Raw genomic sequence first — 15,580 nt, forward strand, 5'->3', positions numbered from 1 at the left:
TACTCTCCTATAGGCTCTCGTCTTCTTGAGAGATTATAAGAGTTATCTTCCCTTCGCTGTTTAAACTCTTAATTGCCTTAATTAGAGTACATCACATATTCCCTCTATCTTCTTCCTCTCCTCCTCTCTTTTATGAGATTGTCATTCCGTATTTAGGCCCACAAAAAAAAAAGAACAACCCACATTGATTCACATGTAGTTGAGGTGCTGTGAAGTTTAGTCCAAGATGCTTCAGGCCTTCTCTGACATTACTTTCATTTGATTTTTGCTTTTCACCCTTGTTTCCTCATGTACATTGAGAAAGAAGTCTCTTAATAGGTTCTCTGTTGTTTTTTGTTGTTGTTCTTGGTGGCTGCATTTGTTTTCCCCTTCTTGTATTTCTGTTATCGAGAGTGATTGAGAAGCACGTAATTTCTTCAGGTCTGATTTTCTTTGTAGGAATATTACACATGCCTCTATTTTCATGGAATGTCTATCTTTTTTTCATTTATAGTTAGGCTCAGATTTGCAGAGTAAGTCACCTTGGGCTGCATCTTGACCTCCCTTGCTTTTCAAAACATATTATTCAGTTTTCCTCCTATGTTTTCTGGTAGATACAGAATAGTCCTATGTTACTCAAATGTCCTTTCCTTTCCTTTATTATTTGAAGGTCTTTTCTCCTGGTCATTAGAAGAGTATGTTGTTTGTCAGTGGAATTGTTAATTTCAGTATTATGTATCTTAGAGTTTGCAACATACATGCCTCCTGGAGGTGATCTGTGGATTCTTTATATTAGCTCTTTATTTGGGGGTTTTATTTTTTGCACTATGGTGTTCACAGGTTTTTGACTTGTCATGGTCTTCTGAGATCTCTATAAGCTTTAAGTTGTCCCTAAATAGTCTGTCTTTGAGATCATTATGTTTTGCTTGTATGAAGATCATGCTTTATTTAAATGTTATTGCTTTTTGCCTCTCTTCTTCCAGTTTGTCCTTCGCTTCCATGTATTTTCATTCCTAATTAGTTATCTTTTCTTTTGTTTCTTTGGTGAGACTTGCCACTGTGGATTCAAGTTTTTCTATTTTGACAGTTTCTACTGTGGAGTCTTTAAATTCTGCTTTCACAATTCTTATTTCTCTTTTGAATTATATAGGACCATCTTGCTCTGATTCCATTCTTTCTTGTGAATCCACAGGGTCCTATTCCTCATCGAGTGTTGATTCATTTTCCTTTGTCTTGCAATATTTATTCATAAATGCCTGAACTCTTTTATATGGTCTAGAGGCCATATTCTCTTTTACTATTAATGTCTTCCCTATTGGTTTATCTGCTCAAGATCTTTAATTGAGTTTTCTTCCTCCTGAGGTCTTTGGCAATTTCAGCTTTTTAACTTTATTTCCCCCTGATGTTTAATGGACTCCCTCCCCTTTGATAGCAGTTTCTCCCTTGGGGATGGACCTCAAAAGCCATCTCAGTCTTCTCCCATGCTGGGCAATTCATTGTTCATCAGCCTCAGTCTCTGCCCCAAGTGATTTCTGAGGGGGCACAACTCGCCCCAGCTGGATGCCAGGCTCTTTTCCCAAAGCCTGATGGAGTGCCACACAGTCACACATGTCCTGCCCCTTTCACTCTGCTCCTTCTTTCTCTGGTCAAGTTCTTTTGTAGCATAGAGAGCTAACATGCTGTCTAAGCCCATGCAAATTTCTACCATTTGGTTGTGGTCTAAAGGGTTTAAAGAGGTCTAAAATTGAGTTCTGTTGCAAGCTGATGGGTTGGCTTATGCAGCCCTGCTGCTGCTGGGAGTGTAGTGGACAGGGGTTGGCATCGGGGGAAGTAGTATACCTTTGAGGGTAGAGCAGGGATGAGAAACCCGTGGCCTATGTCCTTGGGTGCAGCCTTTTGACTGAGTTGAAGTTTGACAGAACAAATCCTTTTATTACGGGGATTTGTTCTGTGAAGTTTGGATTCAAAGGGCCACACTTGAGGACCTAGAGGGCCACTTGAGGCAGCAGGTTCCCCACCCCTGGGTTAGAGATTCTGCTCTGTTGTTTAGCTCCTTGTGTTTTACCTTCTTTGGTTTTTTGGTGTCCTGGACCATGGAAATTGCTTTATTTCTTGCACATAATTCCTTTTTGGAAGGTTGAAGAATTCGTGAGTATAGAAAAAGTCCCCCATCTCATTGGTCATGTGACCCAGACATAATACTTGAGTCGCTTTAAAACATCCCTATGGCTTTTTGGTTCTTTGGGATCTTGTATTCTAAGTTTATTTTTTAGGACATATATTCAGTTCATAGTCCTTTACCAATGCTCAATGGTATTTAGAACTAATTGTATTGAGTTTATTAATAATGATTTTTCTTAAAAAAGGAAAAAATGTAAAACCTCATGGCTCAGAAATGGGATCTACCAGGGCACTGAGAAATTTTTCTTCCCATCTTTTCCTCTACTATGGTTTCCATAGCGATTATACTTACTTTAAGAGCCCTCTTCACCCATTATGGTCCATGTACAGACAGCATATGTATCATTTAAGAGGGAGAATATTTGGCATCAATTCTATGCCAGCTTCCTTCTGCCTAGGTGAAACTGAAGTCAGGAAAGGTTAAGAAAATAAAGTTTCTTTTAAAATGACACTTCATAGCTATGAATTTATTATTGTGGGAGTGACCAAATAGGTGAGTGCAAATGCCCTATTCAGAATTAAGGAGGTTCTTTCTGTTTTGATTTTTTTGCAAGTGATCAACCAAGCTCTAAAATATTCAGTAAGCTATTCAATACCATAAAAGTGGTTCGTCTTGTATATACCTGCACTGCTGAAGTACACATTTCTTCTTCAGATCATAAAATAGCAGTTGTGGCATGTATTGGAGTTGGGAATGATATCTCCCATCTCTGCATTTTGTTGTTGCTAAGCTACTCTGGCTTTTTTTTCAGTCGTTATAGTTGACCTGCAAGCCTTGGGGTTTGCTTAGTCCTAACCTTTTTAGCTCAGTGCTGGCCTTCCATATTTTTAATGCCAAGTTAGGTCGAATAGCTTTCTGAATATGATGTAGGGCATGTTCGTTTGTCTTAAGTTGGGATGCTCTTTGCCCTCTTTTTTCCCTGACCAGAGAGACAGGAAAACAAAGTTGTGGTTGATATGCCACCCGCTACAGGCAGCTTCTTTGTTTAATGTATCCATGAAAACATTACAAATTACAATTTAGAAACACAAGTGGTTGTTAACAGTTTGCAATATTTTTTTTGAGAACTGTCCAATCCTTTGACAATTTATCTACTGGGGAATGGCTTTATATGGTGTTAGTTTAGTTTAGTTAGTTGTCTGTATATCTTGAATATTAGACCTTTATCTGAGAAATCAGGTACAAAGATTTTTTTCCTCTTTGCTTCCTTTCTTATCCTTGATGCATCCATTTTATTTGCACAGGTTTTTTTTTTCAGTTTCATGTAATCAAAGCTATCCATTTTATCTTTTATCATTTTGTCCATTACTTGTTTGGTTGAGAATATATCAGTAGCTGTGAAAGGTATATGATCAGCAGATAATGTATTTCCTTCTCATTTTTTATGGTATGATCTTTAATATTAAGGTCATATATCCTTTTGAATTTATTGTGGACTATGGTTTAAGAAGTTATTCTAAGCTAATGTCTGCCGGGTTGCTTTCTGGTTTCCCCCAGTAGTTTTTTTTCAAGAAGAAAGTTCTTTCCTAAATAATTTATTGTTTTTCATTTTGTCAAACACAGAGTCATTGAGTTCTATTGTTTTTGATTCTCCCTTGTCTAGTCATTTCCAGTGATTTATCTTTGTGTTTGTTTAACTAATACCAAACAGTTTGTATGACTACTGCTTTCTTATGTAGTTTGAAGTCTGGAAGTTTTATGTCCCCTTCATCCCTAACATTTTTCATTATTTCCCATGATATTATAGATCTTTTATTTTTCCAAGTGAATTTTATTGTTATTTTATTGAGTCCTGTAAAGTATCACATTCTTGGTCTGACTGGTATAGCATCAAAGTGGTAAATTGACTTTGATAATATTGTCATCATTTTTATTATGTTGGCACAGCCTTGCCATGAGTACTGATATTCCTCTGGCTTTTAAGTTGTTCTGGATTTCTTTAAGGAATGCTTTATAATTGGATATGTACAAGTATTTTGTGTGCTTCACTAGATAGAACTCTAAGTATTTCATATATTTTGTAGTTATTTGAAATAGTATTTCCCTTTCTATTATTGCCTCTTGGATTTTGTTACTATTATGTAAAAATGCAATTTGTTTTTGAGGGTTTATTTTGTAGCCTGCACTTTGTTCAAGTATCATTTACCAGAGAAACAGGGCAACGCATTAATGAAAAGTTTAATTAGCTACATTCTACCATTATTAGCAGTATCCCTAGAGAGAAACACTAGTTTTGTGGAATTTAGAGAGTCCCAAGGAAAATTAAGTCTTGTGACCTAACCTAACAACCACTCACTGTTTTCCTTGTTTTCAGAATTTTCCCCAGAGAATACCTCCTTCAGCAGATCCATCTGTACTCTCTTGCAGACCTACAGCAGGTAAGTTACATTAGGGGGCTGTTTCCTTTCTATCTTCTCCATTGAAAAATCTCCCCTTTGGTAATTATGCAAGTTTTTATTGTGGCTTATCAAATTCTATGGATTTCTATTTGAGTAAAAAATAAAGTTTTTAGTGTAAAAAATAAAAAGAAATAAAAAAACAAAGATATGCGGGATATGAGAGTGTTATGCATTTTGATATGTACTCATTCCCCTATTTTTAATATTTGAAAAGCTGAAAAAACATACACCATGTTTAAGGTAAAATTTGTTTTCATATCTTACTGGCTTACGAAGATTTGACTGGTCATAGCCAGGAAAGAAAACAAAAACACAGGTCTTCTGTGGGCTGACTCAAAAGTCCTAAAGGTAATAGGTTTTGCTTAATCATTTGGATCAGCTACCACTAGACTCCTGAGATGATGCACAGCTCTAATTACTGGGATATTTCTCCTAACATCAAGCCTAAATTGTCCCAAACAGATCCTTATGGCATTCCACTGGAGACCTCTTTCCTTGTTGCCATTGAACCAATTACTCTTTTGAGTTCAACCTTCCAATTAGTTTTGAAGGCATCTGATTATATTCTTGTCCAAATTATATCTCTCCATCTTCTCTACAAGAATGGTTTACAGGCTATCTTGCCAAAAGCATTGCTAAAGTCTAGGAAAACTTTCTCCACGACATTCTGTTCATTTACTAGTTTAGTAACCCTCTCAAGAGAAGGGAAGCAAGCATAAAACAGGAGCTAAATTATCAAAGTACTTTGTGATAGAGGGGATGATCAGCAGTTTCAGATTTAATGGAAGGATTGGGGGAGGGGGCAAGAATACAATAAATTCAGCTAGAAGAATATCATTAGTGACCTTAGAGAAAATAATTTAGTGAAATGTGGGTAGAAGCTAGATTACAGAGGCTCAGAGAATGAGTGAGTGGTAAAGAAACACAATAAATAATTAATATTTCAATATGAAGTATTTTAACATCTTTAAAGTTGTCTTTTTTTCCTATTTTTCCATGTTTTGTACCTTTCTTATGTTTTGTTTCCCCTCCATTCCTTGTTAATTCCCCTCACAGAGACACAACCATGAGGTTTAGAGGTTAGTTAAGGATTTCCTTTGTCTGATGCTCCCAAATCCCATTTTCCCTAACAGTGTATGGTAAAACACTTTTACAGAATTGAAGAACAATTATGGGAGAAAGCAAGAGGATACTAGTTATTGTGTCCTTCCTCGGAGAGAAGGTACAAAGTGTCCTTCTCCCCCTAAGAGCTGCCCATGCTCCACTCACTGATAGGTTGATGTTAAAACATTACTTTGCTTCTGTTACTCTCCTGCTTAAGAACTTTCCAAGGCTTCTCCTTCCTGCCCATTTGGATAAAGTACAAACCTCCATGGTTGGACCCACATTTATCTCTCTAACTTTAACTTCCAAGTACTACCTACATGAAGCCTTCACTTCCACCAGACTTGACTGCCCATTCTAGCCTACACATGCCATGCACTGCCAGCCCTCTCTGTCTTTATTCAAACTATTCCCACCATCCCCAGTTGAAAACCTACACAGCCTCAAGATCCAGATAAGATTGCCAACTTCTGCTCTGAAGCCTTCCATGCTGCTTCCCCCAGCTTGAAACACTCTGCCTAGCCCCTGAATTCCTATTGAACTTACTGTCACTTCCACTCATTGAATATTTATCTTCTCTTGCGTGATATTAATTATCTTTTTATCGACACATATTTTATTTGACCACATAAATTATAAACTCCTTAAGAATAATTCCATTCAGTAAACATGTATTAAGTACCTACTTCACAGGGCATTATGTTAGGCCTGGGAATACAAGTTTGAAAGTCAACCAGGCCCTGTACCCAAAGAGCTTAGGTTCTCCTAGGGGGATAAGGACCTGTCAGATAGATAGGTAGATAGATAGACAGACATCCCAATTAGTAACTGGCATAATGTCTTATTTCACACAGTATGTTTTCTGCAAATATTGATTTGATTGGTTGGTTGGTAGGGATTCTTTTTTTTTCCTGTTTGGAGTAAGCAAAGATTCTTCAAAGCCATTTGAAGGGAGTGAACTTTACATAGAAATGAAGATACCTTCATGATGGCAAGCAGAGATTCAGCAAGGATCTCTGTTCTCTGCTACATAGGGCACAATGGATGTCATATTTGTTTTATCATGACATTGAAGAGTGATCCTTAGTAAGGAGAAAAATAAAAGAATTTCTAATTTGCTATTCTGTCCAAATGATTCTCAGGGAAATAATCACAGTCACCATGCTGACAGATATTTTTGTTTAATTTGTTTATATACCTGCCCGTGGTATATGAGGATATAGTACCTCTTAAAGTATCTTTTAAAGCTCCTAGATGATGTGGTGCTTGGAAATTACTTGGAAAAAATCTTCGAAGTGGATTTTCTTTGAAGAAGTTTTTCAGAGCCAAGTTTTGTTATCAAATGAAGTAGCCAGAATAGGAGTAATTCCACATTAATTTTAAAGTGACTAAGTGTGGTAGCCATTTCGCAGAAATCCATTTTTGTAATATTTTTCTGTGCCCTGCTGCTTCTTATTTAATAATCCAGCCATTAAATAGCAAGCAGCTTAAATCAGAAGCAACAGTCTGTCACTCACCTTGGTGGACCCAGACCATTAGCCCCCAGAGCCTGTAAGCTGTTTAATCAGTTCTCAACGTTAGTAGTAAAGTGGTAGAGGCAATCAACAGCTTATCAAACTCCCTGTGGTAGGGGAAAGGCAAGAGTCACAAGGCATCCTTGGGTTTGACAGTTTTTTCTAACCTGTTTCTTTGTGCCTATCTTTACGAGATCTCCAAACTTATATTTAGAGGAAGTTTAATTCAATTACTGCTTCTGCTAGAAGGGCGTTAAATTGGATTTAGCTTTTGATCTGTATGCATCCTATCAGAGCTGAAAGGTTTCTTCTACAACCCCCTTTGTGAATAAATTTTAATCAGATTGTCTGTGTCTCTACAAAAGAAAAAAAAAAGCCTATGTTGAAAGAGAAAGACATTTTCTTTCCAAGAAAGACAAGAGACTATTACATTGCTCGAAGGCTCATGGGTGCTAGAAAAGGACATTCTATAAATTGACTCTAACCCCTAGAATGTGCTTTGCCATCATAGTTCTTACTACTCCTGAGTACAATCCAGCTTCAGACGTTTACTAGCTGTGTGACCCTGGGCACGTCACTTAACCCTTTTTGCCTCAGTTTCCTCATCTGTAAGATGATCTGAAAAAGGAAATGGCAAACAACTCCAGTATCTTTGCCAAGAAAACCCCAAATGGGGTCATGAAGAGTCAGGCATGACTAAAAATAACTAACAAAAAAAGGGTGGGGTAATGCAAGGCCAAGACTTAACAAGGCAAGATCAACTATATGATAAGATATAAATAACATGCCATTTTAAGGGAATATAGTGAAATAATAACAGACATTTATAGTTTAAGATTTGCAAAACACTCTACTTACATGGTCTCATTTGAGCCTCAAAGCAACCCTGTAAAATAGAAATTTTAACTAGTATCATCCTTATTTTACAAATGAGAAACCTGAGGCTCTGAGAAATTAAATGGTTTGTCTTGTGGCTGTACAGCTAGCAAATACTAAAGGTGAAAAGGTGAAGTTTCATTCCCAATATTTCAGGATAAAATATTCATAGTACACAAAACATTAACAACTGGGATTAGATGGAATAGAAAAGCCAACATAAGTACTAGGCCTGGAGTGGGGAGGATCTGGGTCCAAATCTTGCCCCTGACACTTACTAGCTAGTCATATGGCCATGGAGAATCACTTAATTTTTCTGATCTTCAATTTCTTCTTCCATTAAATAGACATAATAATACCTGTAGAGCCTACCTGAAGGAGTTGTTGTTTCAGGGCTCAATGGAGATCAAACAGTCAGCAAGCACGTAGCCTACAATGTGCCATGCACTGTACGACATGGTCAAGATAAAAACACGGAAATCAAAGTCATGATATAGGTGGGGTGTTTGTAAACTTCAAAGCACAATATACATGTTAGTTGTTAGCATCTACTATAGAGGTAACACTCTGTAAAGCTTTGGCAGTTTGACTTAATTGCTGTTTGGACAAGGGTGTTAAGCTACTTTAACATTTTTTAATGTTTTAAAGAATTCCTTTACTTTGAGATCTTCATATGAATCTAATATAATGGCCTCTGTTCAGTTATCTTGACCCCATATCACCAGTTCCACTTGAAAAAGTATCTTTGGGTAGAAATGTTAAGAGCTGAAATATTTCATTCTTGCTTAGCCATCAGAGTTCACTTCAATGTCCTATGAAAGATATCTCTGTCTGGCTCCTAACTATTGACTGATATTTATTAGCAATATGAGATTCTGCCTGAGTGGATCATTCTGTACCCAATTTTGTCATCTTTTTATTTATCTAAAAGGTAGTTTCCTTACTGGGCTTTTCCAGAGTATCAGAAACTGAGCAAAGCAAAATGTTGATCAGATCAGCATTTTATATTGTTTCTTTTTCAGGATGGACAAAATTTATATAATAGTTACCTATGAAATAGTACTATGAAAGCATCTAATGGAGAAAGGTAATGTGTTTAAAAGAGCACAAGATATTCAAATTCTGGGAGTTCAGAGGATGTTGTTCTGCAACTGAAGATGTAGTGCAATTAAACTTGGAATTTTGTTAGATGAATTTCTGTTCATAATAGTCTCAAAACCTCAGGCCTACATCTAAGGATGCTTTAAAAAAAAAAGATATCCCTTCAGTACCTAATTCATTATGTGAGAAACAGCATGTCATAGTGGGTAGGAAATTGGCCCTGGAAGTTAGAAAGCCTTGGCTTCAAATCCTCTTCTCCTTCATACTGACTGTGCAACCATGGGCAGGCAGGTCACCTGCCCTCTCAATGTCCTAGACAACTCTTTCAGATCAGGAGTCACAGATAAGTTGCCAGTCTGCATCAGTATCAGGTCGTAGTTTCCAGCTGGTAGATCAACATGCCCAGGAAATCAAAGGCCCAGACTAAAGAGTAGTAAATGGATGAATAAATAGAATTTGCAATACCTTTTGTTGTTATCATTGTTTGGAGGGAACAAATCTTATACCTCAATAACTGTCCCTGCTATCCTAGCCTCATCATGGCGTAAGGATGACACTGAGTCAGCACAGGCTTTCCTAGCGAGTGAAGTCTTTGCAAGTTTCTGCCATGCTGGAGGAGCTTCAAGCATGGGGTATCCATTGATGTCATCTGAGGACTAGACTAGTTGTGGGCAGCTTGTCAGTCATGAAGTTGGCCACCAAGTGATCATTAGGTAAGGATTGTTTTGTCACTGGAATTCTCAAAAGATTTATAATATGGTGTAGGGAGTCTGCAATCTGCTCCAGGGAATGAATACCCACACCATGAAGATTCTTAAAATACTAAGGTATTCACAGACAGGTGTTTTTCTCCCGTGGAATACTGCAAAACATTGTTCTTCTTAAAAACCTGAGATTTAATTAGCATGACACAATCACAGAGCTAGAAGAGATCTTGGAGAGAGCATCTAGTCCTTCATTTCTCAGATAAGGAAACCAAGAGATTTAGTTAGTTACCTCTGTCCCTGGAATCCCTGTATGAGATGATCCACAACAGTGAAGCCTTTGACTACATAGGGACTTTGTTGAAATTCACATATGTTATCTGAGAAAGTAACACATTAATCCATTATTATTTATTAATAACTTGCCTTAAATTAGTTTATCAGATTAGCTAGTCAGCCCTCTCCCAAGGTCCTGGTTGGAAAAGCAGAGAACTTGTAAATTTTTACAGGGAAAATGAGAGTCAAGGAAGGTCAGGAGTGTGGGTCATTGCCCAAATAGGGCATAACTGGATAGGGTGCTTAGCCACAGTACAAGACCCCAAGTATCCAGGAATTGCCAAAAGGGAGGAGGGGGCCCTCAAAAACATACTTCACAGGTTTGCCATGGGCCATTCCTATTGTAGGTGTACTACACTAAATCAACATACCTCCTTTACAAATAAAGTGACTTATTAACCAAAATGAGTGCCCAGGCAAAGTGAATTTTTCATTTCTTACTGTCTTCCTTTGCTGCGTTGGTCAGTACTTGCTCAGGAAATGCAAACTAATTGTAAAATTAACTAAAATAAACAAAAATAGTGTCTAAATCTGACTGTTGCTAAATAATCATATGCTATCATCACAAGGCAAACTAAAAGAGATTTTTGACGCATCTGCCATTTTGGCTAATCTGAAAGCGGCTTCCTTTCAGGAGTGTGGAATATCATTTGTTCTATATGCACATACATGGTGAGTACTTGAATGTTATTGATTGAATGACCTCCCCACCTCTCGCTTTCACCTCTGAGCTCAGAAAATTAGAGTATATGTAACCTGAGCATTTGTCTGAATTGGTGTATTAGGAAATACTTTAGACCTTGCTGTGATTTTTATCAGGCTTTCTGGCTAATGAGGGCAAGCCCTCCCTAAAAGCCCTTTTTAATGTACTTTGAGGCTCGTTTTTTTTTCCATACACTTCATTCACTGAATTATTTCTTAAAGCAAATTATGCTAACTATTTTAGTATAACCCTAGCCACCAACCAAACATAACATGGGAACATTATTCTCCTTCCTCACTATTCACAGACTCTGTAGACAATAGGCCTGCCTAAGGGGGCACCCTAGCACAGCTGCCCTTTAACCGAAGAAGTAACAGGTGATGACCTTTATTCACACAAGGACTGATTGCTTTGAATCCAGAGCTCATCAAAACACAGTACCCCAGTGACTACAACCAAGTTAACAGCTACTCCACCCTTAGCAGCTTGGGTAACATGTATTCATAGCCTCTCCCAACCTCTGATCTCCTCTCCATTGTTCACCCAGGCATTAGCGGGTAAGATAACTAATTAGAAGCATTCAGATTTAACAAGCAGAAAAACAAAGCGTGACAGCTCCCACATTCTGTTCAGTGGGCAGTGACTGTGTTCTGTTGAAGCCATCAGAGCCTCCATAAATGCCTGAGAGTAATCTGGGCTGAGACGGGAATGAGGCCTCTATTAAAACATCACTAAATCTCCGTTAGCTACTTTATCCAGAACTGTACCAATCAGTTAATGAGTTAGGAAAAGAGGACCTTAAGTTACTTGAGAGGCAAATCGTGCCTTTTAAGTAAATGTGTCTTTTTTCTTTTTAAGTGAGTGGTGTTTTTCCCAACCCTCCCCCCCCCAAAAAAAAAAATTGAGGAGAAGGCACAAGGTGCAGTGAGAAAAATTTTGTTCTCTGGAGGATTGGCAGGTTGAAGGCTATGAGACTGGAAGGCCACTGTTGATCCACACAGTAGCCACCATAGAGACACCCTTCAACTCCCCTACTCTCTTGCCCTACTATTCCTTGTCCTGCCAGCATATTTCCAGTTTTGGTGAGAATGGGAAAGGAAAAGAAAGCTTACTCTTTGCTCTTCTACATCATTTACTGTTTACTGATCATGGCCACAGATTATATGGGGGTGGCAGGGAGGGGGGAGAGTGCGAAATAGTTCACTTAGCCAAATTGGTTAGAGGATATTATTAATAAGTTCAAGCTTGTGGCTTATTCTCTGTCTGAACCAGTTATCTTTGGGTGTTTATTTTTTTTTTTACGTTTGTGCTTTAATTAGTTTATCTTTGCCCAGAAACAGTTGTTCCACAGAAACAGAAGACATATAAGTAACCTTAGCCAGCCTTGTCTCTCACAGATGCTTGGGGGAGTAACAGGAGAGAATGTGGATGGTGTAGTGCAAAGACATCACCACAAGCTGAATAACAACTCAAAAGCTCATGTCCTCTTGATGGGGCATTATCTACTATGGATGGCACCTTTGTCAGTGTTTGACTTGTGGCATCAGTTATACTCGCAGTCCCAAAGCCACTATACTATAGTTTAGCCCAAAAGACAATTAATACATTTATAGCCCTAGGTAGAACAAAGAATGGGTGAATTAGAAGTGTCTGGTCAGTGTGTTAGAAGTCCGTAAAAGCTGCATAAATCATTTTCCTGGGAATTAGGGATTTCTAACGTCTGTTTCTGACTCGATATAAACCTTGGAATAAATTGCATCACCTCCTTATTTTCTTGTTTCCCCATTTATTTAAAGGAATCGGTAACACTAGTGATAACTGCCCTCTAGTGTGAATAGCACTACATGAGGAGTCCAGAGTTCCGAGTCCTCTTCCTGGCATTACTGTTCACTAGCCGTATAATCTTAAGCAAGGAATTGAATCTTTTTGGGACTCCACTTCCTCATCTGGAAAATGAAGGAGTTGGATCAGATGATCTCCAAGGTCCTTTGTAACTCCAACATTCTACAATTCTATGTGTTACTTATTTTCAAAAGGTTATGTGCCAAAAGAACCCTGTTTATGTGTGTAGCTTTACTCTGTTCCACAAGCACAGATAATAGCCACAGAGGCTTCCATCTCACACTTGCAAACTGGTAGTCCCGAGGAGAACTAGATGAGAGAGAATACAGGCAAGTATAAATCTACAAGCAATATTAAAAACAACTTCTGATGGTGAGGCACTAGTTATTTTGTATAAAGAGTGGCATCTGTCTCTAATGCATTGTGTAAGAGAGAAAAACACGGGTTCTCTTTCAGCTCTCTGTTCATTCCTTCAGCCAGTATTTATTGAGCATTTATTATTCACAAGACACTGGGCTAGGTACTGTGAGGGGATACAAAGATATAAAAAACAGTCTTATTTCAAGTAGCTTAAAATCTAGTATAATTATTTGACTATGTTAGCCATTTTTAAATTGAATTACATTATATCAGTCTATTTGGGTAAAAAACATAGTCTTAATATACTTGAATACCTCATATAATCATAGATTTAGGCCTGGAAGGACCTTTGAAGGCCACCTAGTCTAGTCTAACTCTTTCATTTTATAGATGGGACCTGAGTCCTAGAGATATGAAGCTCTCCAATTTTCCCCAAATCCTGTCATTCTCAGAGCTCCCGGGGCTGATGTTTTTTCCACTGTCATGCTGGTACTTGAAGGATCTTTGATGTCATCGGTGTGGATACTCTTTCCACTGGCACAGATCACATAACTCTTTGACTTAGCAGATTATCTTTCAAAGTTGCACTAGCCTAAAATGGTATCACCTTATAGCTAATCTGGTGATGTCCTTCTCAACCTTATCTAGGTTGGTCCGTGAATGACAAATAGACAGTTTGTCATTGTGTCCATATTTTAAACTTGCCCTGTTTGTTAGGACCTGCCAGAGATTACACTCCACTGGCATGGCTTCCATAGCTTCCATATAATAGTTAGAAATATTTGTGTTTGAATAATACCTGTCAGAACATCATAAAGAAAATAAGAGAAAATGGTGATGCAATATAATGCCTAACTGTAGTCAAGAGCAGTCTCCGGACTGGCAGTTCAGTGATAGATAGATAGATAGATAGATAGATAGATAGATAGATAGATAGATAGATAGATGGATGGTTAGATGGATGATTGAACATATAGTTTTTTTTAATGATTAATCCACTCTGCTTATTAAAGGCACCTGAAAGAAGAGGCATTATAGACAAGCAGAAACACTGGCCTGTAAGTCAGAAGACCTAGTTTCCTGTCCTGGCTCTAATACTAACTACCTGTGTGACCAAGAAAAATCACTTAACCTGACTGACCCTCATTGTCCTCCTCTGTAAATCAAGTGATAATAGTACTTGCACCATCGACTTCAGAGTTGTTGTGAAGAAAGTGTCTTGCTAAGTGTTAAGTGAATGTGATTTATTACTATTATTAGTTGGGAAATGAATGTTGAATTAAACATATATGACTATAGATTATAAAAAGTAGATGAGAGATACAAAATGCTGTGTGAGGTCTTACAGGAAGCCTAGCTTATGACTGGGAAGGTCAAGAAAGGCTGTGTCATGGAGATGGCATCTCACCTTGGCCTTGAAGGATGAATAGGATGTTAACAGTGGAGATGATTGGAGAGGGCACTGTGGACGTGAGGAAAGGCACCGATGTGGAACAGCCCTAGGCATGCTGAAAAAATCATGACTAGGCCAGTGTGACTAGAAGAGAGTGGACTCAAAGGAGATGAGTTGGAAAGGTAGAGTGGCACTGTGTTTGGGGAGCAGGGATGAAATCTCATCCTCTGCTTTTGCCTTCAGTCTTTCTCATCAGGATCTGTTCCAGTGAATCCTATAGTCTCATGTGGCCAAAGTATTTCAAGCTTTAGCTTCTGTATTTGACCTTGCAGTGAATAGTCTGAGTTAATTTAGGTACTCACTGATTTGATCTCCTTACTGTCCCAAGGACATTGAATAAGTCTTCTCTAGCACCAAGATTTAATAGCGTCAATTCTGTGGCCCTCAGCTTTCCTTATAGTAAAACTCCCGCAGCGGTAAATTGCTACTGGCAAGACCATAGCTTTGACTGTATGGACCTCTGTTGACAAGGTGATGTCTTTACTTTACAGGACGCTGTCCAGATTAGCCATAGCTTTCCTTCCAAGAAGCATCTTTTAATTTCATGACTGCAGTGACCATCATCAGTGACCTTTGAGCCCAAAAATATAAAATCTGATACTGCGTCCATTTCTTCTTACTCCATTTGCCAGGAAGTGATGGGGCCAGTTGCCAAGATCTTAGTTTCTTTGATGTTAAGTTTCAAGCCAGCTTTAACATTCTCTTCTTTCACCCTTATCAAGAGGCTTCTTAATTCTTCTTTACTTTCTGCCATCAGAGATTGTTGATATTTCTCCCAGCAGCCTTAATTCCAGCTTTTGATTCGTCCATTTTGCATGATTACTCTGCACATAAGTTAGATAAAGTGACAATATGCAGCCTTGTCATACAGTCCACAGCCACATGTGGTGAGTGATACTAGGAATGAACTTCTCTAGTCCAGCTTTTCCTTCACATTTGGAACAGAATGAATTTCAAATACACTGATCTCACCACTCTCCTTTTGAGGAAAAGTTACAACACTGGTGCAAACTCTTAGCTTTCTTCC

The 15,580-nt window shown here is 38.2% G+C and overlaps 1 protein-coding gene across 1 annotated transcript in view; it reads left to right on the forward strand.

Moving 5' to 3' along the window:
* PLEKHM3 (pleckstrin homology domain containing M3) overlaps window positions 1–15,580 on the forward strand; it is a 194,339-nt gene that overhangs the window by 92,890 nt on the left and 85,869 nt on the right. The window contains exon 5 of the mRNA XM_036755998.1: window positions 4,476–4,539. Coding sequence (XP_036611893.1) covers window positions 4,476–4,539 — 64 coding nt within the window. The remainder of the gene's footprint in view (window positions 1–4,475; window positions 4,540–15,580) is intronic.

This window comes from Trichosurus vulpecula, chromosome 4 (genome assembly GCF_011100635.1).
Source record: "Trichosurus vulpecula isolate mTriVul1 chromosome 4, mTriVul1.pri, whole genome shotgun sequence".
Classification (NCBI taxonomy): domain Eukaryota; kingdom Metazoa; phylum Chordata; class Mammalia; order Diprotodontia; family Phalangeridae; genus Trichosurus; species Trichosurus vulpecula.